We start from the raw sequence: 26,075 nt of genomic DNA, 5'->3' as shown, positions 1-26,075 counted from the left end.
GGGGATTGAACACTGAGATATTCTACCTCCGAGGTATACCCTCAGCCCTAAAAAAAAAAAAAAATTAAAAAGGGGTGCTTCTTGGTGGTTTTCAACACAAACTCATGGAAATGTATTTTTTTTCAGGAGAATGTGACTGCTAATCCCTTCAGGCATTAACCTCCTTTTGGGAAATGAACTTTACAAATATACAGGTTACCATCAGAAAAAAAAAAAGAAAGAAAGAAAGAAAGGAAGGAAGGAAGGAAGAAAGAAGGAAAGAAAGAAAGAAAGAAAGAAAGAAAGAAAGAAAGAAAGAAAGAAAGAAAGAAAGAAAAGCCATCAGCCCCGGCATCTCCTCGGAGCCCACAGTACCCTGTAGCCTTCCAGAGCCATTCAGATCCTAAAAGTCTTCACAAGGGACTGACTTCCGACTGGCCTGATCCTCACAGCCAGGCTGATTGTTACACACAGAAAAAAGCAATAGTGTCTGTACAAAAACAGCTACTGCACAGGGGCCTCTGAACCAGCCGGGAGCACACGCCCAGCCACAGGAGGCTGGGGCTGTAAGTAGAGGCTGCAGGAGCCACACTGCTGTCTATCACACCTCATTACTCACATGAACAAAAATTCCTGTAAGACACAGGCAAAAAGCTAGGCGCTGTGGTGCGTGCCGTAATCCCAGTACTTGGGAGGATAATTCTTGAAGAGGATTGCAGGTTCAAGGCCAGTGTGCAGTAGCTTAGTGAGACTCTGTTTCAAAATAAATAAAAAGGGCTGGGGTTTAGCTCAGAGGAAGAATGCCCCTGGGTCCAGTCCCTGCTAACACACGCGGGGAGAGAGGGAGAGGGAGAGGGAAGGAGAGGGAGAGGGAGAGAGAGAGAGAGAGAGAGGCAAAATTATCAGAAACTGTGTGGCTTACAACTTTCGAAAGCCAGGGCTTTTTAATCCTTGAAGGGGCCACTGTGGATGATGGGTGACGTGCCCTCTGCCTCTTCCCTCTGGGCCTAATATCCTGTAGCGGGCTAAGTGTCCCTTATCTGAAATGCTTGGGTCTGGCAGTGTTTCAGATTTTAGACTCTGAGGTTTGGGGATATGTGCACAGATAATGTAAGATATCTCGAGATGGTACCTGTGATGGTTTGGTCTGGGGCGTCTCCCAGCTCTCACTGGAAGCAGGGCTTGGATATCAGCAGTGGAGAAATCTGTTGTAATGGGTTTATCTGAGTGGTGGTCCAGGCTGGTAGGGTGTGAAGGAGGGTGGCTCCCTGGGGCTGTGGCCTTAGGGATTATTTATGGTTCCTCCTCCCCAGCTTTCCCCCTCGCTCTTGCCTCTGGCCTCCATGATGTGAGAAGCACAGCCTTGTCCTCTCCCTTCCGTTTCCCGATGACATGTCCTAAGGTCTGTGGTCCCCGGCCTCACATGAACTAAACCATGAGCCAATAAACCTTCCTTCCTCTAAATTACGTGGTCAGGTCTTTGGATTATAGCTGTTAACATGCTGATGAATCAGTACCCAAGCCTAAACATAAAATGCAGGTGTATTTTATATACACCTTGTATACACAGCCTGGAGGTAATTGTATGCAGTATTTCCAGCGTGTCTATATTTTTACTGTGACCCAGGAATCAGGTGTGAGGCTTTCCACATGACTTGTGGAGGCATGATGTTGGTGTTAAAAAAAAGTTTCAGATTTTGGAGCATTTCCTATGTCAGATTTTGACTTTTCAGACAGAGACACTCGACTTACGCTAATTTACCATTTTATTTCTTTCCCACACGTGCACCAGCTAAGGTAAGCAAGGCAAACACCAAAAGGACAAAACCTTCTCAACATTCACATGTGGACTTGGAATGCTAAGGTCAAAGGGCATGAAGGCTGGGATTTAAAATACTCCAGAGGGTGGGAAGCCGTGACAGATGGGGTGGATGCATTAAGGGTACCAAAATGCACAGACAAGAGCTCACAGAATCAGCTTCCTACCCATGATGCTTCAAAATGTCATAATAACAAGCAACAAATAAACAAGCCCATTTTTTGTGTGTGTGTGATGCTACACTCTCAGCCCTATTTTATTTTTTAAATTTTATTTTAGCCGGGCGTGGTGGCGCACGCTTGTCATCCCCGCGCTTGGGAGGTGGAGACAGGAGGATCGGCGCTGGTTCAGAGCCAGCTTTGCTGGCTTAAGAGACCCTGTTTCCAAATAAAAATATAAAAATAGGTCTGGGAGTGTAGCCCAGACGTAGAAGGGATTCCAGGAACCCCAGTACCACACAAAAACAAAATATTTTATTTTTCTTTTTTTGCAGAACTGGGGATGGAACCCAGGGGCATTGTACCTCCGAGCTACACCTCCAGCCCTATTTTTTAGTCTTTTTATTTTTTGAAACAGGGTCTCACTGAGTTGCGAAGGGCTTCGCTAAGTAGCTGAGACTGTCCAAAAACCATGATCCTATGGTTCCTGCCTCCCGAATGCTGGGATTACAAGCGTGCGCCCACCACACCCGGCTTATTTTTTATTTTGAAACAGGCTCTCACTAAGTTGACGTGAGCCTCACTATTTGCTGAGGCTGGCTTCGAACTCGCGATCCTCCTGTCTCAGCTTCCCAAGTGCTGGGATTAGAGGCATGCACCGCCATGCCCAACTTAAATAAGCTGATTTTTAAACTACCAAAATTACCTTCTCAAGGAAACATTTTTTCCCAGTGTCCTCACTTTGCAAGGGGGGAAAGCGGGACTCGAACTCAGGCCTTTACTGTTGCTTTCCAAAAGGGTCCAATCTGAGTTCTTGCCACTACTTCTTTCTGGTGGCTTCAAATTAATTATTCGTAGCTAAAGACCCAGGGAATACACGCTACATGGAGAGTGCCAAAGGTATCCACACCAGGGGTACCAAACACCTTTTGATTTTGTTTTGCTTTTGAGGTGGAGTCCTTGCTGTGTGGCCCACACTGGTCTGGAATTACTGGTCTCAAGTGATCCTCCTGCCTCAGCCTCCCGTGTAGCTGGGATTGCAGGTGCAGGACGCCATACCCAGCTTTCAAACATGCTTTCATGTATCCTCCTAGTGACCCTAATTACCTTGACATTTTTCATTTCAGTGAGGACAAAATGTAAAATATTAAAAATTTTAGAGCCGGGCGTGGTGGCGCACGCTTGTAATCCCCGCGCTTGGGAGGCTGAGACAGGAAGATCGCACAGGTTCGAAGCCAGCCTCAGCTACTTAGTGAGGCTCTCAGCAACTTAGTGAGACCCTGTTTCCAAATAAAATAGAAAAAAGGTCTGGGAGTATATCCCGGAGGTAGAAAGCCTCTGGGTTCCACCCCCAGTACCACCAAAAATAAAAATAAAAAATTTTTAAAGATGGCTAAGTTGAATATCATGACCACTGTCAGCTTACCTGTCGAAGGTCTCCAGTGGAGACACTGATAATAAAAGTTGGAATGATCATGAAGCAGGAATTGTAGAAAAGCACTCCGTATTTCCCTAGTTCCTGCAAAAACAACAACAAAAACTCCACTCAGTCTTAGAAATAAGAAGCATCAAGTTTCCTGGAGCTGTTAATACACCTTTACAGAAAGAAGACACATGCTGACCAATTCTTTAGTGGGGTATTTTCAGCAAATTTCTGATGTATAATGCTTCAACTCAAATGTACTGTGACTTCAGAATAAATATTTGTTTTACATCAAAAACTGCAGATAAAATGGATGAAAAATGAAGGACTCCAGGCTTCCATCCATCTCCAACATTCTAATAATGAACATATTTGCTGGCCGCAGTGGCGCATGCTTGTAATCCTAGTACTTGGGAGGCTGAGATAGGAGGATCAAAGTTCATGGCTAGGCTCCACTACTTAGTGAGGCCCTATTTCAAAATAAAATTACTATATATATAGAGAGAGATAGATAGATAGATATAGATATATAGATATATAGATATATATAGATATATAGATGTATATATCTGAGGGGTGTAACTCAAAGGTAAAACACCTGGGTTCAATCCCCAGTACTGCAAAATAAAGTTAAATTAAATTAAAATAAAATAAAGTCAGGCCTGGTGGCACATGCCTGTAATCCCAGCATATGGGAGGCTGAGACCAGAGGATCGCAGTTCACGGACAGCCACAACTACTTAGTGAGGCCCTCCGTAACTTATTAAGACCCTATTTCAAAATAAAGAATAAAAAAAAAAATAGGGCAGGGGGTGTAGCTCGGAGGTCGAATGCCCCTGGTTTCCATCCCCAGACCCGCTAAATAAATAAATAAATAAATAAATAGATTAATTAAAACAAAAAGAAGATTAAAAATGTTAGCATAACCGGGCGTAATTCAGGAGGCTGAGACAGGAGGATCACAGTTCACCGACAGCCTCAGCTACTACTTAGTAAGGCCCTGTGCAACACAATAAAACCCTGTTTCAAAATAGAGAATAAGGCACATGCTTGTAATCCCCACACTTGGGAGGCTGAGACAGGAGGATTGCATAGGTTCAAAGCCAGCCTCAGCTACTTAGTGAGGCTTTCAGCAACTTAGTGAGACCCTGTTTCCAAATAAAATAGAAAATAGGTCTGGGAGTGCAGCCCAAAGGTAGAAAGCTTCTGGGTTCCATCCGCAGCACCACAAAAGAGAGAGAGAGAGAGAGAGAGAGAGAGAGAGAGAGAGAGAGAGAGAGAGAGAGAATAAAAAAATTAGGGCTGGGGGGTATAGCTCAGAGGCAGAATAGCCCTGGGTTCCATCCCTGGTACCGCAGGGGGGAAAAAAAAAAAGTAAAAATGTTAGCATAATCAATTCCTTTAAACATCTGCTCTCTCCATAAAGAACGGCTGAGTTTTGTATCTACTTTCTTCAAAGTGGCCACACCACACCACTTGTCCACAAAAAAAGATGGCGTATTGTACTTTTTTCAAAAGGCGACAAACCTCTTTTTGTAAAACTGCCACCATTAAAAGAAACAAATGATCATACAGAAGAAGAAAAAAAAAACTCATTGAAATAAGCCTGGCCGTCAGAGTGAACGCCTCACTCAACACAAAGAACTTGGGACAAAGAACCGTATGCCTGGCGCATCCCCAGCTCCCTGGACAGCTGGGCTGGGCGGGGCTCGGCCGGCACAGGACAGGCTGCCACCAGGAAAAAGCCCTTCTGCCCCAGCCTTGGGACCAGAAGAGGCAGGACTGCGGAGGCCCTTACAAGTCACCCAGGCTTCCCCTTCCACATGTTTGAAGAAGTGAAGGTTCAAAGTCACAGTGGCCACTGAAAACTTGGGTCTGTGTTCCAGGTCTCTAGACACTCAAACTAATGCTCTCAGAGCCTTGACTGTGCCTTAGTCCCTGATGAAGGGAAAGGAAGGAAGGAAAGATAGACAGACCACAATGAATTTGCTTTTCTAAAACTGTGCATGTTACAGAACTAAAATAAACTTACGCTAAAAAAAAAAAAAAAGTCCAGCCAGGCGTGGTGGCGCACGCTTGTAATCCCAGCATTTGGGAGGCTGAGACAGGAGGATCGCACAGGTTTGAAGCCAGCCTCAGCTTAGTGAGGCTCTCAGCAACTTAGACCCTGTTTCCAAATAAAACATAAAAAATAGGTCTGAGAGTGTAGCCCAGAGGTAGAAAAGCCCCTGGGTTCCACCCCCAGTATCACACACACAAAAAAATCCAATAAAAAAAATGGGCAATGGAATTGAATACACACTTCTCAAAAAAAAAGAAATACAATCAGCCAATAAATATAATTTTAAAAATGGTCGCCATCATTAGCAATCAGGGAAACGCAAATTCAAACTACACTGAACCTCGCATGGTGGTCCATGCCTAGAATCCTAGTATTTGGGAGGCTGAGTCAAGAGGATTGCAAGTCCCGGGCAGGCCCCAGCAACTTAGCAAGACCCTGTTTCGAAACAAAAAGTAAACCAGGCATGGTGGCACACACTAGTTATCCCAGCATTTAGGAGGCTGAAACAGGAGGATCGCGCAGGTTCAAAGCCAGCCTCAGCTACTTAGTGAGGCTCTCAGCAACTTAGTGAGACCCTGTTTCCAAATAAAGTATAGAATGGGTCTGAGAATGTAGCCCAGGGGTAGAAAGCCCCTAGGTTCCATACCCAGCACAAAAAAAAATAATTAAAATAAAATATCATGTTCAAAACAAAATATAAAAAGGGCTGGAGGTGTAGCTCAGAGGTAGAACACCCCTGGGTTCAATCTGAGTTTAAAAATCAAACAAACAAAAAGCTTGCACTGAGACTCCATCTAACTCCAGGTAGATGGAGTCATTAAGCATACACACAGGAGCAAACGCTGGCGGGGTGGGACTCTTCTCCACTGTGGTCCGTGGATGGAGGTCAGTGTGGAGGGTCCTCAGAAGACTAAGGATGGAACCACGGAACCACCCTATGACCCAGCTGTACCACTACTCAGTATTTTTCAAAAAAAATTAAAGTTAGAATACTATAGCAACACATGCATACCCATGTTTATAGCAACCCAATTAACTACAGCCAAATTATGAAATCAACCCAGATATCCATCAACAGATGAATACGGAAAGTGCGGCACATACACACAGTGAAATTCTACTCAGCCATAAAGAAGAACAGGTGTAGCTGGGCATGGTGGCCCACATCTGTAATCCCAGTACTTGAGAGGCTGAGACAGAAGGATTGCAGGTGTGAGGCCAGCCTCATCAACTTAGGGAGGCCCTCGGCAACTCAGCAAGACCCTGTTTCAAAATAAAGAATAAAAAGGGATGGAGTTGTAGCCTGGAGGTAGAATGTCCTGGGTTCGTTTTCCAGTACCCTCTCAAAAAAAAACAGAACAGAATTATGTCATCTGCAGGAAAATGGATAGAACTAGACGATAAAATTATATGAAATGAGAATCAGCCAGTCTTAGAAAATCAAGGGTTGTATGTTTTCTCTCTTATGTGTAAGTTAGAGAGAAAATAGGACACATAAGGGACTTTAAATAATGTGGAGGGGCCGGGCGTGGTGGCGCACGCTGGTAATCCCCGCGCTCGGGAGGCTGAGACAGGAGGACTGCACAGGTTCGAAGCCAGCCTCGGCTACTAGTGAGGCTCTCAGCAGCTTAGTGAGACCCTGCTTCCAAATAAAGGATAAAATAGGTCAGGGGCATAGCCTGGAGATAGAAGGCCCCTGGGTTCCACCCCCAGCACCACAAAAAATAATAATAATAATGTGGAGAGAGACACAGGTGGAAAGGGATTGGGGGAAGGGGTAGGGGAAGAGAAAAATGGGAGAAGAAAATAGTTCAAATAATACTGACACTATATGAAGGCATCACTATCAACTCACTAACACGCACGGGCAAGAGGAGGGAGGAACAGCGTGGGACTCTAAGAAATAGACCAGCTGCGCGCAACCACGCTGACCCTCACCGTGATTACACCGAGTGCGCCGACAAAAGTATTTCTTAAGATCTGTATACCTTCTGACTTGCACATCTCAAATACCGACATTTTCCCCTCCTCGCTTAATTTTCAACCAAATTTTTGCGAGAGTAGAAGTGACAAGAAGTGACAAGCTAATGAAGAAGTTAGTAACAGCTAGATCACATCACACGGATTAGATTACATGCCAACCGCACAGATTCTGTTTTATTTTTCTCGTTTCAGGAGCAGGTGGCGGACCCTGACGGCCACCGGCGGGACGCGGTACCTCGGGCTCCATCTTCTGCCTGGTGTAAACGCCACTCGCAGCCGTGAAGATGTCGTTCAGGAAGACGAGCACGTAGCCTTCCAAGTTGAACGCGAGGTCGGAACTGGTGGAGGAGGGAAAGGAGGCGGAGGATTCAGAAACCCACAGCTAAGCCCCAAAGCCCACCTGTGTTTCCTAATCACACCCAGGTGAAAGGCTAAGGACCACCTTTCCGAAGGCAGAAGTCCCCGGGTGGGAGTCCTTAATCCCTCTGCCTCCTTCCAGACCAAGACCAAAAGCGGCCAGCCCCCAGGGTTCACGACCCAGGGACCTCCCCGGCCTCCTTTGGCAGCAAAGCCCTTTCTTCTGCTGGCTGCAGGTGGCTCACGGGTGCGCCCCGACTTCTCTGAGGGAAATGACCTGCCCAGCCGTCCTGGCTTTGCTCACAGCAGTGAACGGGCACCCAGAAAAGCCCAAAGGGGCACCTGGGAGCCACCAAACAGGAAGGGCCAGTGAGGAAGCTCGGGCCCCCTCCTGGTGCCGTGCCCACGCTGTCCCTCAAAAGAACAAGGCAGACACCCAGCGGCCTGGGCCACTCTTGTAAGGCTCCTTTCTTCCCTGGTTAAAAAACATCTCATCGGCCGAGCATGGTGGCGCACGCTTGTCATCCCAGCATTGGGAGACAGAGATCAGAGGATCGCGGTTCACGGACAGCATCAGCTACTTAGTGAGGCCCTCTGCAACTCAGTGAGACCCTGTTTCAAAATAAAGAAGAAAAAATAAGGCTGGGGGTGTAGCTCACTGGGTTCAATCCCCAGTTCTGCAAAAATATAAAAATAAAAATAAATTAAAAACAAAGCAGACTGGTGGTTAATCAGATTCACAGCCGCCATCTGGAGAGCCATTTGTAGACATTCTGCTTCAACTTTTTCTGGCCAGGTGACTTGCTGTGGCAAGTAAGACGTAAAAAGAAGCGGCACTTGTGGATCCTGGCTTATGAGCCAATTCTCTCCGGGCCTTTGATGGAGGATGCCGCCTCTGGGCGAGGATTCCAGCAGCAGCGTCCCTGACCCAGGATGCGCACTGAGCGCTGCTACTTAGCATGGTCTGACCAGAACACACCTGGCCTGTTAAACCAGCGAGATGCCGGAGCTGTTTGTTACAGCAGCATAAACTGGCTCATCCACCAAAGTCAATCTGCAATTCCTTGTCCTGGAGGAACTAACTTGATGAGAGGAGAGGAGGCCGGGGCACAGCAGGCCTACAGCTCAGTGTAGGACTCGCCCACCAGGATAGATTTGTTCTGGGAGGGCTGAGAACGGCTGCTCAAGCTGGCTCTTGGCTAAAATTTAGATTTGTTTGTTTGTTTGGTGGTACTGGGGTTCCTGGAAGCCCTTTTATCTCCGGGCTACACTCTCAGACTTATTTTATATTTTTATTTGGAAACAGGGTCTCCTAAACCAGCATGGCTGGCTTCGAACCTGCGCGATCCTCCTGTCTCTGCCTCCCAAGCGCAGGGACTACAAGCGTGCGCCACCACGCCCGGCTAAAATTTAGATTCTTTTGGAACATGATTTACCCTTTCAACTCAAATCTAAAAAGGAATTGAATTTCCACTCACTGGTCCTGGGAAAAAGCCCACAGACCAACAGCACCAAAGATTTACAAATGCTTTTACGAGCCAGTTTCTAGAAAAGTCTTGGCTGGCTCTAAGACAGCGGTTTTCCAGGTGATCCCCGAGGAATCCACAGCGCCACTCCTTCAAGAGCCTCCCTCTGTTAGCCACGCATATGACACCAGGTGAACGGTCTCTGCGACTGAAACGGGCTCCTAGTGCCACCGCTGGCTGCCTGGCCGCCCTATTGCTAGCCCTACACCAAGGGTACAGAGCTCAGCCCACACCCAGGACGGGAAGCGGGAGGCACTGAGAAAAGTCAAATGACGAACGTGGTGGGGTGGTCGGTCGGCACAGCGGCTGAACCCCTTCCTTAGCCATAACAAGCCCTCCTGCATGGCCAATAACACCTGTCGCCAGCCCGTGGGCTCCTTCCTTCATCCCTTACTGTCCGTGGGCAGGCATCCTCCTCTACCTCTCTGCACTGTTAGACTTCCCATACCTGGACGGCGCCCGGCATACACAACATGCCAATACGTTTTTGCTAAATTTGGGCATGCACTTGAATTATCTTATTTAATTCTCACGATGACCCCACAGGGTGGATGCTATTTGAATCTTGGCTCTACAGTTGAGGTCTCTGAAGCCCAGGAGGCTACACAGCTGCTGGGCAGTAAGTGAGGAGAATAAGACCCCGGTACCCTTCCCTGCAGCTCATTGCTTTATTCAACTGGTTAACATGCAGCTTAAACGATCCGGAAGCCCTGGGTGGAAGTGAGTTCATGAAACAAGGTGACTGAAGTCCCTTCAACCTTTATCCTCCTGTCAAGGAAGCATCCTGTCTGTCGCCATCTTTATAGATGAGGTAACTGATGCCCAGAGAGGCTAAGAAACCACACAGAGGAGACACGGCTAAGCTCTGAACCCAGAAAATGTGACCGTCACGCTCGTTAACCCCGCGCGCGTCTGCCTGCAAGCCTGATGGAGGCTGGAGTCCTGCCCCGTGTTGGCTCGTACCCAAACATGTAATGATGGCGTTCTGCCGCTGTGAAGAGTGAGGGCTGGGCCCTGGGATGATAAACAGCTCACGAGGGTTGTGGGAGTCCGCTGTGGGGCTTGGGGCTCTGGCAATAGAACCAGGGCCTCGTGTCCACTAAGCATACACTCTACCACGGAGCTATCCCCAGCCCAAATCGGTAACTGCTGACCAAACACCTAAGAACGCCTCAAGTAAACGTTCCATATGGAAGACACACAGTAATGAAAACGAGCCATGCGCTGATTTTTGTGAAGACCATCTACACGAACGTCTAGAGAGTCTCACTTTATAAAGTCTCAGAAATACGAGGCCCGGCGCGGAGCTCAGTTTGACCCCCAGGAGCACAGGCGCTTTTCCACCACCTTCAGCAGATCTGTCTCTGAGCTAGTCCATCAACAGCCAGAGCAGGTGGGGATGGGGCGGGGCTACTGTCAAAGACACAGAGATGCTACTGGGCGGAAAGGCGCCAAGTCTCACCCGGCTGCGACGAAGGCCCCGAGGACGATGGCGAAGACACTGGCGATGATGTTCAGGGGGTGCTGCTTCCTGGAACAGGGGAGGAGGGAGGAGGGAGGAGGGAGGGAGGAGGGAAGGGAAGGATGAGGGAGGAGGGAGGGAGGGAGGAAGGAAGGGAAGGATGAGGGAGGAGGGAAGGGAAGGATGAGGGAGGGAAGGAGGAGGGAAGGGAAGGATGAGGGAGGAGGGAGGGAGGAGGGAAGGGAAGGATGAGGGAGGAGGGAAGGAGGGAGGGAAGGAGGGAGGGAGGAGGGAAGGGAAGGATGAGGGAGGAGGGAAGGAGGGAGGGAAGGAGGGAGGGAGGAAGGAAGGGAAGGATGAGGGAGGAGGGAAGGGAAGGATGAGGGAGGGAAGGAGGAGGGAAGGGAAGGATGAGGGAGGAGGGAGGGAAGGAGGGAGGGAGGAGGGAAGGGAAGGATGAGGGAGGAGGGAGGGAGGAGAGAGGAGGGAAGGGAAGGATGAGGGAGGAGGGAGGAGGAAATGGAAGGATGAGGGAGGAGGGAGGGAGGAGGGAGGAGGAAATGGAAGGATGAGGGAGGAGGGAGGGAGGGAGGAGGGAAGGGAGGGAGGAGGGGAGGCAGGAGAAATTCTAAATATGGACTATATTTGAAAAACCAACTGAAAATAGACATGAACAGTTCTACAACCCAAATCATCAGATTCATGATAACTGTAACTCACTCAGGCCAAATTGACTTTACTTCTTAAGCAGTTTTAATTTAATTGTAAATTGACACCTCTGCTCTCACCAGAGTTGCTGGGGCACATTCCTGGAGTGCCGTCCATCCGTGAGGTCTTGTTTGCATGAATTCATATGGAGCCAAGATTAAGACAAAATTCGATCACGACGGCTTAAGACACTGAGCCTTCAACTACACTCGCTGCCAAGTCATCTTCACAGAAAACCCAGGACTGCCTTGGCGAATGACAGGCTGCGTGCCCTTACCAGAAAGCTGAATGCCAAGATGATGAAAATTAATGTATTCTGATGTTATGTGCTAGCCACTTCATCAGGATCAATTCTGTATTCCCATTTTGCATGGATACGCAGACAATTTTTCTTCTCTATTCCCAAACTGGTATATATTTCATCTGGCTGCACAAATTTATATCTGTTTGGAAATTTTTCTTTATACCTTTTTCTTTTATAACTTTCTACCACAAACGTGTTCTTTGTCTAACATAAAATGACAATTTTAAAAAATTCCTCATTAAGTTCTTAAAGGATCCCAGAAATAGGCAACTGCTTAAGTGACTAGACCGGTTCTCCCTAAATTACTGCATCTAGAGCACAGACTAGCAACTTGGAAATCCGTGACTAGAATTCACTGGGAGGAAGTAGCCCAGGGCAGGGAACATCTGGGGAGCGGCGGGGAAGCAGTTACCCAAGCACGATGGTTTCCAGCAGCAGCGTAAGTGGAATGGTGAACTTCCTGAGCACCGTGAACATCGGCAAGCTGCCAGGAGGAGACGCAGTGTGACATCAGACACCCGGTGCTGGTTATTTCTTGTTTTAAACATGATTTACATTTTTAATTAAGTTCATTCATTTTTTATTAAATATAAAAGTTAACCTCAAGGCTGGCTTCGAATGCCATCCTCCTGTCTCTGCCTCCAAAGGGAAGGGAGGAGGAAGAGTGAGGCTCATTGAAGGAATTCCTACCATCGGCTATGTACACATGTGTACACATGTGAAATAAATGTCAATCTCAGTATTCTGTGTGCAGAAGGGGGTGACGGGCAAGTGCGTGTGTGCGTGACGTCACCGTCAACATGATTTACATTACCATGTGAGGCCATAATGCACCAACAAGAGCATATAAAAAAGAAAACATAAAATAAATCCAAAAAGAAGCTTCTTAAGCTTCTCTCAAACACTGGCAAATTAAACTCAACACTAGAGTTTGCTCTTTTAATTTACTCAATATCACTGTCTTCCACAGGTAGCCTGGAAAGTCAGACGTGGTCCCTGAGCCACTGGAAGACGGGTAAGGACCCTCCCACCCACCCTCAGCCCAGATGTACCTTAATTTACTTGTGCTTGATAATCCACTGATGTGGTTTCCAATGTAGAGGAGAGGCAGAGGAAACAGCTTCACCAAAATTGTAACATAGAAAGAAAGAATATGTGGTTAGAAATCCAATAACGGAATCCTTCACATATTAAAACTGGGGCATTCGTGCCCCCGCAGTAGGCAAGCCATCTGAGTTCCTCTGCCTGCACTAACTGATTTTTCCGGAATCTAAAATACTTCCACAGGTTTCTCCGCGTGGTCTACGCAGTATTTAGATTCGCTGTGACACCCATTGTCCTTGGGTGGGAAGAGGGGTACCCCTGTAAAGAAAATGCAATCTTCACCTCGCCAACATCTGTGTTTTGCTTAAGGATGTGAACGAGAATCTCTCTGGGGGGGCCCCCCCGAGGGGCCGGGTATTTATAGTCTGTGCGTAAGGTTCAGAAGATTCGTGAAAAGGTGTGTAAACTTCTCCCCATGCGTTATTCACTCTTCTGGACAAAGATTCCTCTCTTTTTTGAATGTCACAGGTTAGTGGTCCTTTCAAAAAAGCTGTGTGTGCTGACCACACTACTTTGGAACCACTTGATTTGTTTTGACGACATACAATGACTACATCTCTTCAAGGTCAATAGGGTGACCCTTGTACTTGACTTGGATTCACTGAGCCCTGAGCTCCTGAGTACTTTTCTGGTTGTCAAGAGAAATACTGTTCCAATACACTAGACCAACAGACAAAATATAAAGTCTAGTCTTCCAAACAGAAAAAAAAATTAGGATCTCTTTTTTTTTTTGTTTTTGGTGGTATTGGAGATTGAACCCGGGGTGGGGGGCGTACCTCTGAGCTATCCTTGAAATAGGATCTCAGTAAGTTGCCATGTGCTGGCCTCAAACCCACAATCCTCCCGTCTCAGCTTCCCAAAGGCTAGGATTTACAGGTAGGTGCCGCTATGCCCGGCGAGCACTGATATAATAGCCCACTTTTTAACTGATATAAACAGTCAACGATTTCATTTTACCCTGGAAAGAAACTAGGCACAAAACTCAGATATGACAGCCCTTGAGGTGCTGTCATCTACCAAAGCAATGTCACAGAATTTCATTCACAGATTTGCTCTGTTAGATGGGACAGTGGACGCATGACTTTGCCCTTTACTAGTTGACATTCTGGTTGGCGGTTTACAGTTCACTCAACAATAACCCAGCTGATACTGATACAACTCTGGAGGGTCCAAGTATCGTAAAGGATGGTGGGTCCCATTTCCACATGATTATTTCAGATAAAAACAAGACTGACTTCTAGTTTCTGGTAACAGTAGGCTAGATATTTGTGCTAATCCCCTTGCTGAGAACAATTTAAAATGAAAGAAGCCAGGCATGGCGGTGCATGTCTGTAATCCCAGCCGAGACGGGAGGATGGCAGGTTCAGGGCCAGCCTCAGCTACTTAGCGAGGTCCTTAGCAACTTAGTGAGACCCTGTTTCAAAATAAACAATAAAAAAGGCAGGGGTGTAGCTCAGAGGTAGAATGCCCCTGGGTTCCATCCCCAGCGCCTGCCTGTCTGTCTGTCTGTCTGTCTGTCTCTCTCTCTCTCTCTCTCTCTCTCTCACACACACACACACACACACACACACACACACACACACGATAAATAGAGAAATAACTTAAGAACTGGGAAGACATTGATGAAAACTTTGGCCACAAAAACAATTAAACAGGAAGCAAGAGAGAAACAGTGACAGAAGACAGCAGATTCAAGCCGGGCGTGGTGGCGCACACTTGTAAGCCCCGCGCTTGGGAGGCTGAGACAGGAGGATCGCACAGGTTCGAAGCCAGCCTCAGCAACTTAGTGAGACCCTGTTTCCAAATATAGAAAATAGGGCTGAGGGTATGGCCTGGAGGTAGAAAGCCACTGGGTTCTACTCCCCCCCTACCCAGTACCACACACACACAAAAGACAGCAGATTCTACCCTCAACATGCAGCCTGCCTGCCCCTTTCAAAAACAAGGCAAAATTTAGACTTTTCCAGATGTTAAAAGACAAAATTACAACAAACCTCTTTTTGCATTCTTAATTAGTTGTATTTCAATTTTAGGATTGGACAGCAATCTGAAGCAAAAATGGGCAGGCTCTATATAGAAAAATGAAAGAAGTCCTGAGAAATACCGAATGGTCAGCATCCAACTGGCCACAGCCCAGGTTGTCCTATAGGGGCACGGTTTGGACATCTGGCCACTTGTGATTGGCTGAGACTCAGCCGCTTATTCTAAGAGAAGGTTCCAGTTGGATTCACACAGCACATCCGGATATACTTCACCGCCGAGGAACCTTCAGGCTCAACTTAAAGTATGTACAGAGGCAGCATTAGGCAAAGTTAATTCGACACAAATAAAAGCTATGGGGACTCACCGCAGCAGGCCATCACCGGTGCCAGGTCTAAGGGGGGTGCTCCAGTCAAGAAGGAATGGAAAGAGTGAGAGGCAGAAGAGAAAGAACAGCAAAAGAAGCAGTAAGTATGCGGGTAAGTATACTTAAATACTGATGGTTTTATAAAAGACGAAATAAAAATATATAGTGAGATTTAAACAAAGGTAGAGTACTAAAGCACTTATTGACAAGCACCTAGGTTGTGAAGAGAGAGAGACAGAGCAGAGCCCCGGCTCTGCCGAGGGGCACGGGCCCGCTCACCCCGCAGCTTCAGACCTGAAGAATGAAGGCCGCCTGCCACAGTCCAGAGGCAGGGAGGCCCACCGCTTCCTACTGCTAAACACGTTAAACCTACCGGGAAGATTTAACGACTAATAATACAGCCTCAAAATACATAAAGCAAAACCAAAAATCCTGACAGAAATGCCAGGAAAAAAGAGACAGAGCCAGAGCCGGGCGTGGTGGCGCACGCTTGTAATCCCCGCGCTTGGGAGGTTGAGACAGGAGGATCGCGCAGGTTCGAAGCCAGCCTCAGCTGGCGTAAAAGACCCTGTTTCCAAATAAAATATAAAGTAGGTCTGGGAGTGTAGCCCGGAGGTAGAAGGCCCCTGGCTTTTATCCCCAGTACCATGAGGGAGGGAGGGAGGGAGGGAGGGAGGGAGGGAGGGAGAGAGAGAGAGAGAGAGAGAGAGAGAGAGAGAAAGAGATATCTCCACAATTCCAGCTGACAAGCTTTTTTTTTTTTCCTTGAGGGAGAGGGGTCAAAGGGGTTGAACCCAGGAGCATTCTACCTCTGAGCTATACTCCCAGTCCTTTTTATTTTTTATTTTGAAACAGAGTCTCCCTAAATTACAGAGGATATTGCCAAGTTGCTGGGACTGACCTCAACTCAAACCTGTGATCTTCCTGTCTCAGCCCCCCAAGTACTGGGATTGCAGGCATGTGCACCACGTCTGGTTCATTCAACCATTCTTAAACCCCTGTGTCTGCCATCTTGCAAGGTGGCCCAGACTGGCCTGCGCTGGTGAGCAGGGATGAAGTGCCCAGACGATGGTCGCAGAGACACTGAATGGCCAGGCCCACTGCGCTGGCCAGCCCCTCATTCGTTCAGTCCTAACCATTCTGTCTGCCACTGTACGGGCGCCCTGAGCCAGAACTGCCCAGCTGAATCCTTCTAGAACTCCTTAGCATTGTGAGAGATAATACAAGGGCTGTTGTTTTGAGCCGCTAAGTTATGCAGCAAAAGCTAAGCGGGCAGCAATGAACGGGATCTACAAAACTCTAATCGCTGATGACATGTTAAAGCTCTCCCTCTGAGATCAGAGTATCATCGATTCTGTCAACATTTGGCAGATAGCTGAGCAAAGACTAAAAATTAAAATGCTACACAAAAGGTATAACTTTTTGCAGATGACCTGATTGTGCATATCAAAAATTCAAAGGAAATACAAATAAATTATGATCAATTTTCCATATTTTGAAGGTACACATACTACACAGAAAAGCATTATAAAGTCTATATCTCTTAACTTTCCTAATAATATATTTTTAAAGACATGTGTATAAATCTAGCAAATAAGGATAAATGTTAGAAAATTACAAAACTCCACTGAAGATAATTTAAAAAGGTGTATTTTATGGCTTAAATATTCAGTACTAGCCAGGCATGGTGGAGGCTCAGACAGGAGGATGGCAAGTTCAAGGCCAGTGCTTAGCAACTTAGTGAGACCCTGCCTCAAAATAAAAATGACTGGGGTGTAGCTCAAAGGTACAACACCCTGGGTCCAAGCCCTAGTACCCCCAAAAAAGTAATCAGGAAATGTAAATTAAAGCCCACCAGAACCAAGGATCGTCAACAAAGACTTTTATCCCTCTTGTCAGGAGTTTTGAACTGGGACCCCTTTGGAAAACAGACTCACGTTACCTATTAAAGTCGAAGGCACGCATACCATGGGAGCCAGCAGTTCCACACGCTGGAAAAACTCATGCACAGGTGCCACTGAGGACTAAATCTTCCCCTGTACCCCAAATTCACATGCTGATTGGCTAACCTCCAAGGTACTTGGAAATAAGACCTCTAAGGAGGTAATTAAAGTTAATGAGGTCATATGACCTCAGGGGTGAAACTTGAATCCAACAGCACATCCCATTCTGGTGTCCTTTTATTTATTTATTTATTTATTTTTATTTATTTATTTTTATTTTTTTTGTGTGTGTGTGGTACTAGGGATGGAACCCAGGGGCATTCTTCTGAGCGACAAGCGTAACCCTATTTTATTTTTAACTTCAAACAATCTCACCGCTTCCTAAGGCTGACCTTGAACCTGGGATCCTCCTGTCTCAGCCTCCCCACACCTGGCTCTCCAGTGTCCTTATAACAAGAAGACACCAGGAGTCACACACACACACACACACACATGCACACACACACACACATGCACGCACACACGCAAACGCACGCACACGCGCACACGCGAAAGGACAGAGAGAGAAAGTGACTCTCACCAGAAGCCCACCCTGCCTGCACCTTCGTCTTAGGCTGAGCCAAGATGAAGGGTGCTTGTTTAAGTCACTCAGTCTGTGGTACTTTGTTATAACAGCCCAACCCTTAAACTGAAAATAACCCAAAATTTCATGAACAGTAGAAAAGATAAGCAGACTGTGGTAGATGCATACAATGATAATAAAAGATACGACGACACACAACATGGATAAATCTAACCATCATAATATTAAGTAAAAAGTAAAATACAAAAGGAACAGCCGGGCGTGGTGGGCACGCTTGTCATCCCAGCATTCGGGAGGCTGAGACAGGAGGGTTGCGGTTCAAGGCCAGCCCCAGCTACTCAGTGAGGCCCTTTGCAACTCAGTGAGACCCTGTTTCATAATAAGGAATAAAGAAGAGGGCTGGGGGTGTAGTTTGGAGTAGAATGCCCCTGGGTTCCATCCCTAATACTGCAAAAAAAATTTTTTTTTAATTTTAAAAAAGACTATAAAATAGGGCTTGGGGTGTAGCTTGGAGGTAGAATGCCCCTGGGTTCCATCCCCAGTACCACACACACACACACACACACACACACACACACACACACACGCACTAATTTATTATAAGAGTCAGAACTTTGGGTAAGGAAGACTTTGCATTCCCATTTCATGAGCTAAGCAATTATTTACAAGAGTAATTCGTTATTCAATTACATTTCTTACATTTCTTTTTTGCAAGTCTGGGGATGAAACCCAGGGGTATTCTACCTCTAGGCTCCACCCCCAGCCCATTTTTTATTCTTTATTTTGAAACAAGGTCTCACTGAGTTGCGGAGGGCCTCACTAAGTAGCTGAGGCCGTCCGCGAACCGCGATCATCCTGTCTCCGCCTCCCGAGTGCTGGGATGACAAGCGTGCCCACCACGCCCGGCCCATCCAATTACATATCTGAGCACAATGCCCTCTCTGTATAAGATCATATTCATGACTTTTAGATTCTTACAGTTTACATATTATACAACATAAAATAAGTATAAGCAAGACAAGAATATTCCGATTTTTTCCACGATGATGAGGTTGATGTCTTCCGTCTACTCCGGCATTTTCCTTTTCCCTGTTGTGGACGCCCCATCCCTGAGCCCACGAGCACGCTCTCAGTTCACCTGGTGAGTGAGCCGGTGCAGACGCCAGCAGTGTCCAGGCGACCGGCCGAGCAGCCGCGTGGGGGCCTGACCTTCGAGGAACTAAACCCCTCAACCCAATGCCCTCGTGCTTGTTAACCATCTCCGCCGGTCACATGGACTTGCTCGCGGGTAAATGCCTGTCATAACATCTGGTACCCTGCAACTGTCCAATAAAAATGGGTCCCAGTCCCTCTTCTCAGGAAGGAATGGCAGAGCCTGTCTAGTTCCCCAGGGGGAAAAAATCTGTGTCTTCCTACATTTATCAAACTGTATTCCTCATCCCACTCAGCTTCTAAAACCAAAATAAGGAACTGGCAAACAGAGGCTCAGGCTCAGATTCAGCCCCGGCTTGTTTGCTTAAATAAAGTTTTATTGGGACCCAACTACCTTGATTCGCTTACCTATCGTCGAGGGTTGTTTGTTATGGCAGAGTCCTGTGAGGACAGGTTTGGCCCGAACCAAAAACAGTGCCCATCCCTGGCTTAGAGCCGTGTCATTTTGGAAGAGCACGTTGTTTGGTGTTCGTTTTAAGCACATACTTTAACTGCGTTGCATTTCGTAAACAGACAACTGAAGGTTATAAAATCTTTCCTGAGAACTTTCTACCCAGTACAAGCAGGAAGAACAGTGCGCACAGAAAGGAACCCGCGCCTTCAGACCACTTTGTGATTCTCGAGTATTTTCCTGTCGTCTGTCACATACCTTCTCAGGAATCTTCTTGTTTAAATCGGGAAAATGAATTATTTTCTTTAGCTTGGACACATACAGTATCATTATGGTGACTGCCATCTAAAAAATAAAAAAGAAGAGAAACCTTTAGCAAAACATCTGGAAGGACTGCTTGAGAATACAAGAATATCATCAGAAGAAAACAGATTCATAAAAAATTAGCCCCCCCAAAAAAAATCCATTTTCCAGAAAAAAAAAAATCGTATCATGGAATGCTAACATGGTTTGTCTTGCCATTATATGGAGCCCATCGGAGCTACAGGCAAGCGTGTAACATCAAATAGACCCGCACGTGCACACAGCACAGGCGGCTCTGGGAACGGGGATGGGGAGGAAGGAGACGCCATCCCCAGAGTAGCCAGGATAACCACACAGCGACCCGGGCCATCCTTCCACACCCCAAGTTTACGGTCACCCTCTCCCACGAAGGGTCAGTGTGGGGAGAGGAGAAACAAGTTAGGGAAAGGAATCCCACACGTCAACACAATTTCTTAAAAGTCGAGTATTTCAGAAGCCAGGCGAGGTGGTGCACACTTGTAATCCCAGCGCTTGGGAGGCTCAGACAGGAGGATTGCACAGGTTCGAAGCCAGCCTCAGCTACTTAGTGAGGTTCTCAGCAACTTAATGAGACCCTGTTTCCAAATAAAGTATAAAATAAAATAGGTCCCACTAAGTTGCAGAGGACCTCACTAGGTAGCTGAGGCTGGCCTCAAACCTGTGATCCTCTTGTCTCAGCCTCCTAAATACTGGGATTACAAGCATACACCAACCACCATGCCCAGCAGATAATTATAATTTATAAAACAAGATTTATTTTATCGAGCCAGGCGTAGTGGTGCACACTTGTAATCCCCCTGCTTGGGAGGCGGAGACAGGAGGATCGCGCTGGTTCGAAGCCAGCCTCTCTGGCTTAAGAGACCCTGTTTCCAAGTAAAAATATAAAAAATAGGTCTGGGAGTGTAGTCCAGAGGTAGAAGGGTTTCCAGGAACCCCAGTACCACCAAAAAAAAAAAAAAAAAGATTTTATTTATTTATTTATTTATTTATTTATTTATTTTTGCGGTACTGGGGATGGAACCCAGGGGCATTCTACCTCCAGGCTATACCCCCAGCCTTATTTTTTATTATTTTGAAACAGGTCTCACTGAGTTGCAGAGGGCCTCGCTAAGCAGCTGAGACTGTCCTCAAATTGCAATTCTCCTGTCTCAGCCTCCCAAGTACTGGTATTACAAGCGTGGGCCACCACGCCCGGCTAAAACAAGAATTATTTTAAAGGTTCCTAGGTTTCATCAGTGTTGCTGGGGACCACAATGTGAGTCAATGTTGTAGGGGGAAAAAGACGCAAAACGCCTGTCGATATTTCATGTCGTCTCGCTAATAGGACCGTGTGATCCTCTAGATCGAGCTAAACAAACAGGCAGATCACAGTCTCAAACAAAAACAGTGCAAACGGCAAGGAAGCAGGCTGACCTGTCATGCCTACCTGTCCAATCCCCAGAACGATTGGTGACGGGAAGCTGTTGAGAACACAGAAAAAATCATTTGACAACATAAAAATTTAAAGACAGTATAAAACGTAACGACAGGAGTTATTAATATAATAAGTCTTGGACAATACAAATGTAACATCAAACCTGACTGCTCTTCATTTCTCCATGTATTTTGCACGTGTGTTTGTGTGTGTGTGTGTGTGTGCGTGTGTGTGTGTGTGTGTGTGTGTGTGCCCGCGCGCGCAGTACTGGGGATGGAACCCAGGGGCATTCTACCTCCGAGCTACACCCCCAGCCCTATTTCATTTTTTATTTTTGTGGTACTGGGGATAGAACCCAGAGGCATTTTACCTCCTAGCTACACCCCAGCCCTATTTTTTATTCTTTACTTTGAAACAGGGTCTCACTGAGTTGCAGAGGGCCTCACTGAGTAGCTGAGGCTGTCCTGGAATCGCATCCTCCTGTCTCAGCCTCCCGAATGCTGGGATTCCAAGCGTGCGCCACCACGCCAGGTCTCTCAGGGTAATTTTGATTGGCATCTCTTTGATTGCTAATGATAATGAACATTTTTGCATACATTTATTGGCCATTTGAATTTCTTCTTTTGTGAAGTGTCTAGTTCACGTGCCCGTTTTTTGAGTGGGTTGTTTTCTTAGCAGTGAGTTTCTTGAGTTCTCTGTATATTCTAGATATTAGTCCTCTGTCGGAGGAGTAGTGGCAAAATTTCTCTCCCATTCTGTCAGCTCTCTGTTCATGATAGTTCCTCTGCTGTACAGAAGCTCTTCAGTTCAGTGTAACATATGTTTTGATCCCCCTTTAATTTCTTGCCTTTGGGGTCTTGCTGAGAAAATTTTACCTGTGCCTATGTGCTGCAGTGTTGGACCTATGCGCTCTTCAAGTCTCTGATCTAATTTCCAGGTCTTTGATCCATCTTGAATTGACTCTCTGAGAAAGTGGGGTTTATTCGCATGTTTTTGCACATGAAAAATATGGAACACTTAACTGGGCACAGTGGTCCACGCTTGTAATCTCAGCATTCTAGAGGCTGAGACTGGAGGATCGCGGTCCACGGACAGCCTCAGCTACTTAGCGAGGCCCCCTGCAACTCAGTGAGGCCGTTTTAAAAAATAAAAAGACTAAAAAATGGGGCTGGGGGTGTAGATCGGAGGTAGAATTCCCCTGAGTTCCATCCTCAGAACCGCTAAATAAATAAATAAATAAATAAATAAATAAATAAATATATGGAGCTGGGCATGATGGCACACGCTTGTAATCCTAGCATTTGGGAGGCTGAGACAGGAGGATCATGGTTCAAGGACAGCCTCAGCTACTTAGTAAGGCCCTTTGCAACTCAGTGAGACCTGTTTTTGTTTTTTATTGTGTGGGGGGGGTATGGGGGGGTCTGGGGATGGAACCCAGGGACATTTGACCTCTGAGCTATATACCCCCTGCCCTATTTTTTTTTCTTTATTTTGAAACAGGGTCTTACTAAGTTGCAGAGGGCCTCACTAAGTAGCTGAGGCTGGTCGCAAACCACAATCCTCCGGTCTCAGCCTCCCAAATGCTGGAATTCCAAGCATGAGCTACCACGCCCCACTGTGAGACCCTGTTTCAAAATAAAGGATATAAAATATGGCTGGGGTGTAGCTCAGAGGTAGAATGTCCCTGGATTCCATCCCCAGTACAATAAATAAGTAAATAAGTAAATAAATAAATAAATGGAACACTTCACGAATTTGCACATCCTCCTTGTACAGGGGCCCTGCTAGTCTTCTCTGTGTTATTCCAGTTTTTAGCATATGTGCTGCCCAAGCAAGTACTCTTTTTCACTTTCTAATGGTCACTGCTAAACTTGGCAGTTTTCTTTTGCTCTCTGTGGGTAAAACAATCAACATGATTGAAGGGGTAGAAAACCCAAACGATCTGACAATAAACCGCCAAAATAAATACAGATAACTTTATAAAGAACGCTGGGCGGGGATGGTGGCACATGCTTGTAATCCCAGGACTTGGGAGGGAGGCTGAGATAGAAGGCTGGCAGGTATGTGGCCAGTCTCAGCAACTTAGTGAGGCCTTCTGCAACATAGTGAGATCCTGCTATCCTGCTTCAAAATAAAAATCAAAATAGCTGGGGGGGGGGGTAGCTCGGAGGTAGAATGCCCCTGGGTTCCATCCCCAGTAACACACACACACACACACACACACACACACGCGCGCGCGCGCGCGCTCCTAGAGGCTGGGGTATAACTCAGTGGTGGAGTGCTTGCCCAACATGCACAAGGCCCTGGGTCCAATCCCCAGCCCTGAAAAAACAATAAGTAAATGAATACATAAATAAATAAATCTATGTCTCCATGTTTTCCATCTATCTAAAAAGACATCTTAAATAACTGCCTAGCCAGGTTAGTGGCAGCTTCAACAAGTAGTAAAACCCTGTTTCAAAATAAAAATAAAATTGTGCTGGGGGTGTAGTTCCAGAGGTAGGATGCTTCTGGTTTAATTCCCTTTACCACAAAAAAATTATTGCTAAATATTATTATAGTATTTTTTTTAATTCAACTTAAAGTGGGCAGGGTGGTGCATTCTTGTAATCCCAGCACTTGGGAGGCTGAGATAGGAGGATCACAGTTTGAAGACAGCCTCAGCTACTTAGTGAGACCCTTTGCAACTCAGTGAGACCCTATTTCAAAATAAAGAATAACTTTTTTAAAAAGGGCTGGGCATGTAGCTCAGAGGCAGAATGCCCCTGGCTTCCACCCCCAGTACTGAAAAAAAGAAGTTCAACTTAATATTTTTTTTGTGTGTGTGGGTCTGGGGATGGAACCCAGGGGCATTTGACCTCCGAGCTACACCTCCTGCCCTATTTTGTATTTTTATCTTGAAACAGGATCTCACTAAGTTGCAGAGGGCCTCACTAAGTAGCTGAGGCTGTCCGCGAACCACAATCCTCGAGTCTCAGCCTCTAGAATGCTGGGATTACAAGTGTGCACCACCACACCCGGTTCAATTTAATATTAACATCTCTCCCTCTTTCTCTCTCTCTCCCTCCCTCACTCCCTCTCTCTCTTTCTCTGTCTGCCTCTCATGGTACTGTCTCAAAAGAAGACATAAAAAGGCTGGGGGTGTAGCTCAGAGGTAGAATGCCCCAATGCCCCCAGGTTCAATCCCCAGAACCAAAAAAAAAACAAACAAACAAAAAAAAACAGACTAAGCCAGGCATGATGAGGGCACACATCTGTAATCCCAGTTCTTGGGAGACTGAGACAGGAGGAGCACAGGTTTGAGGCCAGCTTCAGCATCTTAACAATTCTGTTTCAAAATTAAAAGGGCCAGGGGTGTAGTTCAGAGGAAGAATGCCCCATATTCAATCCCCAGTACTGCAAAAAGAAATTGTTTTAAGATAGGAGGGATATTTCAAGATGTTGAATCTACATAGTGGGGATATGGGTAACTGTTAGTGTTTCCGCTGGCCGCTTCTATATTGAAATAACACTCTTTTATTTTCCAGGCAGGGTCTCTGTGCTCTTGAGGTCCACATGACCCTCTGCTCGGCCTCTCTGGACTACAAGTCCACACCACGGTGCCCAGCTCCCTCCGGTTTTGGACCTGAATTCTTGCCGCAGTGAATGTATGTTAGTGGAAACTGTGTGAACTGTCTCAAGGCTCAGACTCTGAAAGGACAGAGAAACGTGGGGTGAAGGCAGGGCACCCCTGCAGAAGAGGAGACAAGACCACACCGGGCCAGAACCTCTAGGGAGTGTCCAGAACAAGGCACAGAGCTGCCCTCCCATCCACAGGGGGAAAACACCATCTCCACCTTAAGAGGAGGATGGAGGGGCCTTGTTTGACTGTTTCTGTTTCCTCAAGAAAGAATCAAGCCAGGCGTGGTGGCACACGCTTGTAATCTCAGCATTTGGAAGGCTGAGACAAGAGGATGGCGGTTCATGGACAGCCTCAGCTACTTAGTGAGGCCCTCTGCATCTCAGCTGGGGGTATAGCTCGGAAGTAGAATGCCCCTGGGTTCCATCCTCAGTACCCCAAAAAAAAGAAGGAAAGAAGGAGAAAGAGTTGAAAGAATAAAGAGAGAGAGACAGAGAGAAAGGAAGGAAGGAAGGAAGGAAGGAGAGGAGGGAAAGAAGGAAGGAAGGAAGGAAGGAAGGAAGGAAGGAAGGAAGGAAGGAAGGAAGGGTATGTGAGTCAGACTTCCCTGGTGGAGGAGCCAGGGCCAGGAGGCTCCAGGATGAGGGCGAGAGCTAAGGCTGTCTGCTGTCATCGGATCTGCGGTCACCAGCCCAGGTGTGGCTTGTGGTTCAGCGCTGCTCCTGCGCTGAAGGAGGTCTGTGTTTTGGGTGAAGGCTGACTGCGTCTTCCTGGGATCAGTCACCAGGAGGAGCTCCGGAGCCATCGCAGAGGGCACAGAAAAGGAGTAGAGAACAGAGGACCCAAGTCCACCCAGCCCAGGCCTGCGGGTGTCAGAGAGCCAGCTGCTTCTGAGGGGCTGAGGAGCCGGTGTCTTCAGGAAAGAACCAGGTTTTCATCTAACTAAGAGAGAATCAGGAGGGGTGTGTGTGTGTGTGTGTGTGTGTGTGTGTGTGTGTGTGTGTGTAAATATAGACTTCCAGTTTTTTGGTTTTGTTTTTTGTTGTTATTGTTGTTGTTTCGGTGGTACTGGGAATGGAACCCAGGGGCTTTCTGCCTCGGGGCTGTACTCTCAGACCGATTATATATTTTATTTGGAAACAGGGTCTCACTAAGTTGCTGAGAGCCTCACTAAGTAGCTGAGGCTGGCTTCGAACCTGTGCGATCCTCCTGTCTCAGCCTCCCAAGCGCGGGGATTACAGGCCTGCGCCACCACACCACGCCACACCACGCCCGGCCCATTCAGTAGATTTTTATAAAGGCCCCCCGGCGGTTCAGGCCACCAGGCAGGTTTGGGAAT

General features: G+C 46.8%; 1 protein-coding gene across 1 annotated transcript in view; it reads right to left on the bottom strand.

The window, feature by feature from the left end:
* SLC35D2 (solute carrier family 35 member D2) overlaps positions 1–26,075 on the bottom strand; it is a gene marked incomplete at both ends in the record, with an annotated part of 45,187 nt that overhangs the window by 13,080 nt on the left and 6,032 nt on the right. Inside the window, 7 exons of the mRNA XM_080709019.1 lie at positions 3,383–3,475; positions 7,660–7,762; positions 10,770–10,838; positions 12,194–12,265; positions 12,834–12,901; positions 19,620–19,706; positions 21,130–21,163. Coding sequence (XP_080565145.1) covers positions 3,383–3,475; positions 7,660–7,762; positions 10,770–10,838; positions 12,194–12,265; positions 12,834–12,901; positions 19,620–19,706; positions 21,130–21,163 — 526 coding nt within the window. The remainder of the gene's footprint in view (positions 1–3,382; positions 3,476–7,659; positions 7,763–10,769; positions 10,839–12,193; positions 12,266–12,833; positions 12,902–19,619; positions 19,707–21,129; positions 21,164–26,075) is intronic.

This window comes from Muscardinus avellanarius (assembly GCF_963383645.1).
Source record: "Muscardinus avellanarius genome assembly, chromosome: 13".
Lineage (NCBI taxonomy): Eukaryota > Metazoa > Chordata > Mammalia > Rodentia > Gliridae > Muscardinus > Muscardinus avellanarius.
Note: the sequence above shows the minus strand (reverse complement) of the source record. Positions and strands in the feature narration are given on the sequence as shown.